General features: G+C 39.9%; 1 protein-coding gene across 1 annotated transcript in view; it reads left to right on the plus strand.

Annotated features, from left to right (window-relative positions):
- Positions 1–10761, plus strand: part of itga7 (integrin, alpha 7) — a 62471-nt gene extending 51710 nt beyond the window's left edge. Inside the window, exons 19-24 of the mRNA XM_073825550.1 lie at positions 329–535; positions 625–741; positions 851–964; positions 6515–6613; positions 6704–6829; positions 10372–10761. Coding sequence (XP_073681651.1) covers positions 329–535; positions 625–741; positions 851–964; positions 6515–6613; positions 6704–6829; positions 10372–10521 — 813 coding nt within the window. The 3' untranslated portion in view covers positions 10522–10761. The remainder of the gene's footprint in view (positions 1–328; positions 536–624; positions 742–850; positions 965–6514; positions 6614–6703; positions 6830–10371) is intronic.
- Positions 10762–11545: the final 784 nt, after the last annotated feature.

Here is an 11545-nt window from a genome sequence, read left to right on the forward strand (position 1 = left end):
CCAAGTGTTTCATAAAGAAGGCAAAATGAACAAAACAAAATAAAACAAAAAAGGTTCTGATGCCAATGCAATGGTTCTTTAGTCAACAGTAGAAGATGATGTAAACAAACTGGTGAAAACTGGTCTCTAGTCCAGATCCAGATGTTTAAATGGTTAAATAAATGGAGATAAATGTGAGATTGCTAGAGTGAAAGTAGTCTGAGATCTAAGGATGAGATTTTAGCAAAAGTCTTCATTTGATCTCCTGTTCATTTACTTTCTGTCTAGTACAAATGGAAGGAACAGGATAGAAATAAGTCATGTCACAATTATTGTCGCGTGATAACAGGTGTCTAATACTGGGCAGTCTCTCCAAACGTTCGGCTCAGCCTCTCTGAACATCCTTTGGCCATACGAGCTGATCAATAGGAAGTGGCTGTTGTATCCAAGTGCTCTGCAGGTGGATAGCCAGCCGCCCACTCATTGTGAGCCCCAGTCAGCACTCAACCCTCTGCACCTGCCCCTTGACCAGCTGCCGCACGCAGAAAACCTCAAGGTACATGCAAACACTCATCAAATTAAGCTGCTGGTCATTGATAAATGTAAGTACTGATGAAAGTTATTCTATGGTTCATGTGTAAACAGAGCAGCAGAAAGACACGCTCACATCTGGAGACCGAAGAAGACCTGGTTCCCAAAAGCCCAATAGGCAAAATCACTCCAGCTGTTTCTGCATCTGAGAGAAGGAAGTCTCTCACACTAGTGAGTGTGAACCAGGACAGTAGACAAAATAAGAAAATTCTTTTCTGCTGTATATTATTCCGTAATTTGGGGTTGCAGGTGATGCATCTGACCTGATGGTATGTTTCAGGATTGTTTACTGGGCTCTGCACGCTGTGTGCTCTTCCAGTGTCCTCTACACACATTCTCTGGCTCAATCCATTTCAGGATCCGAGCGCATATGTGGAACAGCACTTTCATTGAGGTGAGAGCCAACTCCCTCTTGAATTTAAATTTTTCCTGTTACATTTTACTCTATGTTAAAAGTGGCAAACACATGCAATACAATCCCACAGTCAGAGAATTATTATCCATAAATGTGCACAGTGTTTATCTGGTTCACATATGTGTCATCATGCACAATGGATTGCGGTACTTCAATATGATGTGTGGTGGCTTTTTCAACGGAAGTAACACTACTACTACTAGTAAGAGTAGCAGCAGTCATACATTTTATAGAAAGTAACCCTAGACAATCATTTTGTGGACAGTAGTATCATACCATGAAATGATAAGCACCCAGATTTTTAATTAAACACAATTTTGATGGTGTGGGTGTTGGTAAACCACTGGTCTCAGTCTACTGATCATCCAGTGCATAATGTGCACTGAAAAAAAAAATCCATAAAATTTACGTTAAAAAAATTGGCCCTTCAAGAGTCACTCTCAACTTATCTGTCTATAAAGCCTATAGAAAGTAGTCTGTGTATTGCACAACTTTTCATGTTATTCTTATTAAGTTAGGGTAAAATTTTTTAGGATTTTTTTTGCCCAAGCAAAGTCTCTGAGAACCTGACACATTGCACTTCTGAAGACTTTAGGTAAGTTGCAGTTCTAGAAAATGGTGGTGCTGGAGACTAAATGGTTCTTGATGGTTACACACCTAATTCTTCACATTAATTCTTAATTATTTTGCAGTTAACATGTGTCTTTTCTTCTCCACGTTTTTTTCTGACCATGCAGACCCAATGAGTATTTCGCTGTCCAATGGTCATGCCTTAACTTAGCAAATTCTTGCATTAGTATAGCATTCTTTTCATGGGCATTTAATAATTTTTTTCTTTTCAGTATACGTTAAATCTCTTTTGTGGCTCACATTACCTTTATGAGAAAACATACCTAATAATTATGCACACCTGAATATAAGGTGTGCAAAATTCAGAATAAGGAATTTTTCACTTCCAGCCTTCATGGACAATTATATATCACTTATAAAAAGATTAAATACAAAAGGAATAGTTGTTAAGATTGATGTGGTTTGTAATTGGTAAAATGTGCTTGGAAGAAAATATGACCAGAATATCAACCTATATAATAATTATGCACACAGTGTTCTACTGTAACATGCAATGTCCAAGACAGTTTTTCACCATATAGTATTTTTTACCAAAAAAAGTATATTTAACAGGTTTTTACTGTAGTATTTTACAACCTTTTACCATTAAATTAATGTTCATTTTTTCAACACTGGAGAACTCAATTCAGATTACTTAAAATTTATAGCATAATAAAATAATCCTTGGATTTGCATGTTTCAAAAAATATTCAGACTTTTGATCAAGACAATAAATCAGATTAAAACATTTGCATTAAAATGTTCAAAATGCCATTGTTTGTGCAATTTCTTCCATTCCGGCCTTTTATTGTAATATGATTGTATTCAGATACAGTCACCTCAAGTACCTTATTTATCAAATGCTGAAAACAGCTATATCATAAAAGACACCAATGTTCAGTACTAATTGCACTACCATTTAAAAGTTTAGGTTCAATACAATATTTTTAAAGAAATAATACTTTTATTAATCATCCATGTGTCAGATGACAGATTAACAGAAACACCAAGCACTTTGAAAAAGGCTTTCCAGACATGGGAAATGAATTGAAGGCCCCGGTCCGACACCATTTCCTCCAGAATGCCAAAATTCCTGAACACATGGAGAAAGATTCGGCTGTCTCCATGGCTGCGGGGAGACCTTTGAGAGGGATTAGTTTGCAGGCTTTGGAAAAACGATCCACCACAACCAATACACAGGTGTTACCTTCGGATTCTGGGAGGTCAGTGACAAAGTCCACTCCTAGGTGGGACCAGGGCCTCTGTGGTATGGGTAGTGGAACCAAATTTTCCTGAGGGGAGATGACGAGGAGTGTTAGACATGGCACAGACTGAGCAACTCTGGACATACCTGGTGACATCCCGGTGCATACTGGGCCACCAGTACAGAGCCTGAAGAAGCGAGAGGGTCCGTCTGCTGCCTGGGTGTCCAGAGCCTGGAGATTCGTGAACTGTGCCCAGAAGGTCTTGTCGTAGGGAGTTGGGGACATAAATTTTACCTTCTGGGCACTCCGGCGGAGCGGGTTCTTGGAGAGTGGTGTCGTGGATGTCCTGGTTCAGATCCCATATAATGGGGCTGAGGATCATGTCGGATGATAGGATGGATTTGGGTCCAGTAGGTGCATCGCTGGAGAATTGGCGGGAGAGGGCATCTGCCTTGACATTCTTGGAGCCAGGACGGTAGGTGATCTTGAAATTGAACCTTGTGAAGAACAATGCCCATCTGGCTTGGCGTGGATTGAGGCATTTGGCCTCTCTAAGATACTGGAGATTTTTGTGGTTAGTGAGGATTATGAAAGGATGTTTTGCCCCCTCCAGCCAATGACGCCACTCCTCCAGAGCTAACTTAATGGCCAGGAGTTCTCTATTGCCAACGTCGTAATTCTGCTCTGCCGGAGACAGTTTCCGAGAATAGTAGGCACAGGGATGAAGGAGAGGAGGCTCACCGACCGCCTGCGAAAGCACCGCTCCTACCCCAGTGGTGGACGCATCAACCTCAACCGTGAAGGGAAGTTCTGGGTCAGGATGGTGTAGTAAAGGAGCGGTACTGAAGGTGTTCTTGAGCTGCTGGAATGCTTCGTGGGCCTTGGGGTTCCAGGAGAGGGATTTGGGTTTACCCCGAAGGAGGGAGGTCAGAGGAGCCGTGATGACTGTAATTTTGGATTCAGAAGGTGTTATGAATGCCGTCTTCCACTCATCTCCAGATCTAATTCGAATGAGGTTATAAGCACTCCGCAGGTCCAACTTGGAGAAGATCGTGGCTCCCCAGAGTTCTTCAAGGGCAGCTGGGACCAGAGGAAGTGGATAGGGTTGCTGAATGATCTGGGAGTTGAGCTGGCGGTAATCGATACATGGTCTTAATCCCCCATCCTTCTTACCCACGAAGAAAAAGCTGGAAGCGGCCGGTGATGTGGATGGTTGTATAAATCCTTGAAGAGCCTCCTTGATGTATTCCTCCATCGCCTGGCGCTCCGGGATGGACAGGGAGTAGATTTTACCTTTAGGGAGCTGAGCCCCAGGCAGCAGATCGATGACGCAGTCCCATGGCCGGTGAGGTGGTAGACGAGTGGCTGCCTGTTTGCTGAACATGTCCTGGAACGCAGCATACTCCTCAGGGATGACGATAGAAACTTCCGTGTTGGGGCTTTCCACTTGTGTGGCTGCTACCGGAACTGCCGTGGAGATTGGGTGAGACATTGTCGAAAACACTGGTTACTCCATTGGATGACATCACATGGGTTCCATCGCATGGGAGTATGCAGATCGAGCCAGGGGCGTCCCAGGACAATGCTCGTGGTGGAGTCCTCCAGTACCAGAAACTGTAGTTTCTTCTGATGAAACAATCCAACTTGGATGATGAAGGGTGATGTGTGCGCCGAATCTTCCCACGCCCCAGTGGTTTTCCTTGGATGGTTTTCACTGATAAAACTTGGTTGTGACGTAAACAAGGTAGTTGTAGTTGATTCAGACATTCTTGTGAGATGAAATTGCCTGAGGAACCTGAATCGATGAGAGCAGAAACAGAGAGAGATTTCTCAGGGGCATGAAGAGTGACTGGTATGAGGGTGATTAGTCACTTTAACTCCAGATTGAATAGTACTCACCACGGGGCGTGGGGGTTTGATGGGACAGGTACGAATGTGATGATGTCCACAGTACAAACACAATTCTGATGTCATCCTACGATGCCGTTCGGTGCGTGAGAGACGAGTTGAGTCCAACTGCATGGGTTCTGGTACTGGAGGAGAAGCAGCAAAGGATGCAGACTGAGGAGCGGTTACCGAGGGCTGGTATGCGGCTAGTCGTTGAGAGACTCGGGTGGTGCGTTGGAGAAATGCTTCCAAGCCAATGGAGTCATCATAAATGGCCATAGCAGCTCATATTTCCGGATTGAGTCCCTGTCGCTAGGCGCTGTGAAGTGCAGCTTCGTTCCAGTCACTAGCCGCCGACGGCGTGCGGAAATGGATGGTGTAATCAGATACCGAGGAAGATCTTTGATGCAAACGGAACAGCTGATCGGAAGTGGTGAGTGTATGCGTGGTGGTACTGAAAACCTCAGAGAAACGGTTGGTAAACAGTTCATATGAGTTTATTAGGCATTTGTTGTTCCAGATGGATTTCACCCATTGTAGGGCCTTACCAGAGAGGAGTGAAATCAGAAAAGCCACTTGAGGTTTCAGAGGGGAAATGGGATGGTTGCATCTGAATGTAGAGATTGACTTAAAGCAAAAAACCGCTACACTCAGCTGCATCTCCCGAAAAGATGGTAGGCATGGCCATGGGACTTCCTGAGACAGATGTGGTCGATGAGGTAGGTGTTAATGAAGCCTTGAGGGCTTTCACCAACTCTGTGAACTGATCAGGTGCGCAGGAGGATTCGGTGCTCATTCTTTTGGTGTTGGTCTGGTCTTCTGTCACAACACAGTAGAAATGAGAACGGAAGCAGATGTGAAGTGAAAATCCAAACAGGAGATTTATTGTCAGACTTGCAAAATGACAGTGCAGAGAGGTATAGATCAATGTTGGATCTTATCTGTAAGTTCGTTGTTGGATATGAATGAATCAGAAGTCCAAGGTTGAAGAAATGAACAGGATCGTAGAGAATCAGAGTTACAGCAGGTCCGTGGGGCATGGAGAGGTGAGAAGTCTGTATCATTGGTGTGAATGGTAGACCAGACAAATGATAACTGTGTGAGGGAGTCTATTTATAGGGGTGTGGCTGATTGTGCACAGGTGATCAGTATTCTGGTGATTGAGAGCGGGTGTGTGTGGGTCCTGGTGATGTGGAAGGTGAGGGTGGCTGTGGTGAATGCCTGACACTATGATTAAATGACCAACAGTGACAGTAAAGACATTTAAAATGTTACCAAAGATTCTATTTAAGATAAATGCACAAAGATATGAAGCAGCACAACTGCTTGCTTCATCATAATAGGAAATGTTTCTTGAGCAGAAAATCAACATATTAAAATTATTTCTGAAGGATCATGTGACACTGGAGACTGGAGTAATGATGCTGAAAATCCATCTTCGATCACAGGAATAGCTTACATTTGAACACATTCAAATAGAAATAGAAAACAGTTATTTCACAATATTACAGTTTTTACTAAATAATTTTTTTAAATAAACACAGCTTTGGTGAGCAGCAGAGTCTTATCACCCCAAATATTTAAACAGTATTGTATGTTTAAAATAACAATTAATCATCATATTACTATAATCATTTAAACCACTGTTTAATGAATAATATAATTCAGTATTATATGTATCATTTAATGGGATTGCTACAATGGTAATAAAGCTTTTTTTACAGAGTTAAACTGATATTCAGGCATGTTTATATGTTGTTTTATCAGCTCATCCAATTAGATTACATAAGCAAAACGATCTGTACAGTGTACACTTTCTGTCCATTAGGAGTTTTCATCTGTCAGTGCTGTGGAGCTGCTGGTCAGAGCCAATATCACCATTAAATCCAGCATTAGACATCTAGTGCTAAAGGATGCTGCTACACAGGTCAGATAACACACACTCACTGGTGATCACACATGCTCACATTCCTGAGCATGTTCATGTTAGCGCATTCGTTTTTTTGTGTGTGAGCAGGTTTCAGTGATGATTTACCCAGAGCATGGACTCTCAGACCAGCACAGCATCCCTTGGTGGATCATTCTCATTGCCGTCCTGGCTGGAATTATTGTTCTTGCGCTGCTCGTGTGTTTACTGTGGAAGGTAAGTGTGCACCTGCACCTGCACCCACTCTGTTTTTAACTCAGTTGAACAAAACCATGGTATTACCACACAACCTGCACCTATGACCTTGGTGATGTGTCAGTCGTTTGACCATCTACTTTTATAGTGAATGTCCAAATGAATACAATTTGGCATGCTGACATGGTCAAGTTGCTGTCTGATGGGTGCTCAGTGGAGTGGTGGTTTAGTAATGTAGTAATGTTTATCATTTGATTACTGGTTGCCAGTTACATTTATGGTCACAATCTAGCGACTTACTTCTGGGTTCTTTCCAAAAAAAAAAAAAAAAAAAAAGCTTTTTGTTTTATGAAGATCTACTCCCCCCCACCCCATTTCTTTTGTCACAGAGACAACTTCAGTTGTCAGATAAAACATCTTTCACTTTATTAAACATTGGAAATATGGTTCACAAAAGTCAGTCTGCTGTTATTTAAAGGCATAAAAATGAACCCTGAAAATTAACATGGTAAAAATGTACTTGCCCTCATGTTGTTCGTAAACTCTTATGACTTACTTTTTGGGCTATTCCTTTGCATCCAAAGGAAACAGTTGAGAGCAGTGCTGTAAATGAAAAAAAAAAAAAAAAACTGCATGAATTTATCATAAAAGCATCTAGCTATATGATAGGATGACAGCACAGTTGTCATTCGAAAAACCTGTTATTAGATGAGTGAACAGTGACATCAAGCTTGATTGCAAGATTGATACCTGTGATTATTACGATAAATCGCCATTTGCATCAAATCTGGTCATATAAAAGATGACAAAAATCTTATTTGTGAGTGTACTTAATGAAGTGCACCTAAAAGTGGTCATTGTGCATATGTGACTAAATGAATTATCTTTTCCAACAGTGCATAATATTGTCTTATAACTTTTATCATAATATTTCCTCACTTCTAATTATTTACCCATCCATTGCTAGTTCTTGTTTTCCCTCTGTACCTACATTTGTTTGCATATTTCTGTTATATATTCCCGTCTGGTGGAGCAGTGTGGTTTTTTCAAGCGCACAGAGAGGCAGCCTCACTATGAAACCGAGTTTTACCGTGCTCAACTGCAGCTGCAGCCATCTGATGTGGAGAGGAAGCAGGCCACTGAACTTCACTAAGAGCCTCATCCAGCCTGATCTTCCTCCAACACATCCGTCATGTGGTACAGCTCCGTTCTGCAGTGGAGTGTGCTGCTGTGCTGTTTCTTTACAAACTAGAAGTGTCATGGCATGATAATCAGTATTTAAATAATAATGGGAATGCCTAACAAGAGCTTTACATCCATGATCTAATATGAGTTGCTGTTATTGAAACATTATTGAGACAAGGCACCAGGGCCAGGCCGTCTTGTTTTGCTAAACTGCTAGGGAATCTTTCACTAAGAAATAAAGCATGCACATGTTTACAGAATTACTGAATCACTGAAATTTATATTTGTAAATATCTTTTGATAGCAGTGGTATTGGTGACATAAGGCAGATCAAGTAATTCATTTCCTGTAACATCAGAAAGTAATTGTTACAGTGGAAGATTGAGCAGATGAGCAAATTAACGATAACGGACTCAGATCATTTCCATAATGACCAACACCATACCAAAATCACACAAATTAGTGTAGAATCACAAACAAGCAGAGTTGCATTGACGAAAATACCAGTAAATTGACATGTGCAAACCTTAGTAAATCAACTTGCATGATTCATTCTAAATGAATACATTTTGTATCTGAAGGTAAAACTCTAACAAATGCATAAACAACAAAGTCAGCTGCAAATAACTGTCCACTCTGCTAATTTTTCACTGCAAGGGTATTACAAACTCATAATCAACAGGTAATCATTGTTAAGAAACATTATAGCAGTATTTAATAAAAGAAAGCCTGCAGATCTTTGAAGATTAAGGAAATCTGCTTTTGTATTCAGTGCTTTAGCGTGTAACATAGAAGCTGAAAAAAATTTAATAAAGGGATGTGAAAAATAGTAGATGTGAATAAGAGTTGTTAGACTTTAGCTTGTGTGAGACAGGCATCAAAAGAAGATCTGGGCCCATATTCACAAAACATTTTATCTTACCACTAAGAGTTCTCCTAAATAGCAGTAAAAGTGTTTAGCTAAGAGCTTAAAACCTATTGACAAAGCTGCTGAGACAAACGTTTACTAAGGAATAGAGAGAAGTCTTAAGCTAAGAGTAAGGGTGGGGTTGACCTCATTGCTATAGATGATGTCAGCATGCTTACTAACTATGCAAACAGTGATTGACTGATAGGGGAGGGGTCTCTGTCAGAGATTTATTTGTAGAAATATTGTAGAGTGTGATATTATGTTGCAATATTCAAATAAAATGTAAAAAAATGTTGCCACATAAAAAAATAATAATAATAAAATCCAGGCTAAGTGTCACTAATTAAACAAGTATATGTTTGGCTAATTGTCAGCCTCTTACATGTGTGCTTCTCGTAATTAGCGGATATGCATATAAACAGCCTTTTAATTAACAGAGTAGAATACTCATGGCTGATAATAAGGCATGCAAACCAAAAGTTAAAAGAAAATCAAATTGGACGCAGTTAATTCTTGCCCAACTTGTTAATAAAAACAATAATATAATCAAAGGAAAATATGGATTTGGGATAATCTCCAAAACCAATAAAAGATGTGTGTGTTTCTAAAATATTTGCGTTCTGAGGCAGATTGCCGGCAACAGCCATTTTAGCCCTGCTGAAAAAAAAAAAAAAAAACATTACAAAATTTTTAATGGTTTTACTGGTTATAATGGGAATTGTACTGGTTTAATGGTAACTGTAATGGTGCCTGTAGGTCTCTACTGTTAACTCTTGTTGGCTTGTTAAAACCACTAAATCCTAATGGAATACGTCCCAAAACACATTACATGATGGTTTTAATGGTTTTAATGGTTAAAAGTTTTGATGGTTTGTAATGTTTGTAATGGTATTTGTAGTGGAAACCATTATAATTTCTGTGATGGTTTGTATTGTTTTTTTTTGTTTTTTTAGCAGGGAGGATAGTTTGTGAATTATTCTTAGTGACTTTGGAGTCCTCTTCACTACTTCTAATGTTTCACAGGTTTAGGAGCTAGTTTTAGTGCTAAAACACTTCGTGAAATACTCTTAGAGCAAAAATTTAGGATTGACACACCAACTAGTTTTAAGATTTTCTCCTAAATCTGTAAATTATGAGCTACTTTTAGCCTTAAGATGTTTTGTGAATACGGGCCCAGATGAGCAGCAGCCATTAAGCACTAACTTTATCGCTCTAAAAAATAACAGTTAAAAAAAGAGTTTAAAGCTAAAATAGACCAAGCATGGTGCTATGCCACACCTACCAATATAGTATAGTATAGTATAGTGTTTCTATTATGACAATGGAACTAATGTTTAAACCTTAGAATAATAGATAAAATATCTCCTTACATAATTCTAACCTGGTTATCAGTGGTCTTGGGGTATTCCCCCCCCCCCCCCCCCCATATATAAATCTTTATCTCATTATGCCTCTTTCTTTCTTACAGTGTGGTTTCTTCCAAAGGGTTCAACATAAAGATAAAGTGCCCCGATATAAGGCTGTGAAGATCCTGCGGCAAGAGACACAATTTCAGGACAAGACTTTTATTTTGCACAAAAAACAATGGGCTACCCACTGGAGTGATGGGACAATCTAATATGCATCCATTTGTCCTCAGCAACATGGACGCTGAGCAGCGACTGCAGTGGACTCACACTGACCTTAAACATACACTGCTACACATTTTTATTCAGTTTTTTATAAGTTGCATTTTCTTCATTGTTCTCTAGATTGAAAGAAAATTTCAAAAGGACAGCTGCATCTAGTTGGAGATAGTTTATAAATGGAAATGTATGCGCATAATATTAAAACCACTATTTAATGTATTAATGTTGAATTGAGTGTAATGGTGTTTGTGAACTCATAAAACAGCTGTGGTTCTGTGACCTATAGATGGTGCCTTTAGAACTTTGAAACATTCGAACATTGAAACATATTTTAAGGGTCTTTATGTCATATGAGGAACATGATTTTTATGTTTTTCCACATTAAGTTTTCAATTTGCAATAAATTTGGCATGCATCATCCCAAGTTCCTCATGACATAAAAACTCAAGTCAATTTTATTTGTTTAGCATTTTTCATAGTACACATCATTCCAAAGCAAATTTAGAGAAAGTCACACTGTTTTGTTAAAAATGCCTTAATCTTTTAACAATGTTATATGGCAGTATAACACTGCATAAATGATCGCCGAATTAGAAATTCATGATAATAAATATTACCTAAAACATGGTTAATATAATATAACATATTGTAGGCAGAGGTAGGGGCAAGTCACAAATGTTGAGGTCTCAAGTCCCTATCATCAAGTCTCAAGTAAGTCAAGCTGAGTCATGCTAAGGATAAAGTCAAGTCACAGTGCTAAACAGAAAAAAAAAATTTCCCCCTCAGATATTAATGTGCACAGGGCTAGAGCCACTGCCCCTCTGCCCTCATCGACTGAGGCGGTGCCCCTCTCACCAGTCCCCCATCACCCCAGCTCAAAGCATTCTGTTACCATTAAAGATCCACTGATTCCACGAAATATTCCGCTCTGTGTTTTCCCACCCACTCTGCAGCCTCACTCACAATCTGTGAGCCGCTCTCTAGACACGATAGTTTCCAAAGGTCGTTGCATTA

Source organism: Garra rufa, chromosome 20 (genome assembly GCF_049309525.1).
Source record: "Garra rufa chromosome 20, GarRuf1.0, whole genome shotgun sequence".
Taxonomy (NCBI): domain Eukaryota; kingdom Metazoa; phylum Chordata; class Actinopteri; order Cypriniformes; family Cyprinidae; genus Garra; species Garra rufa.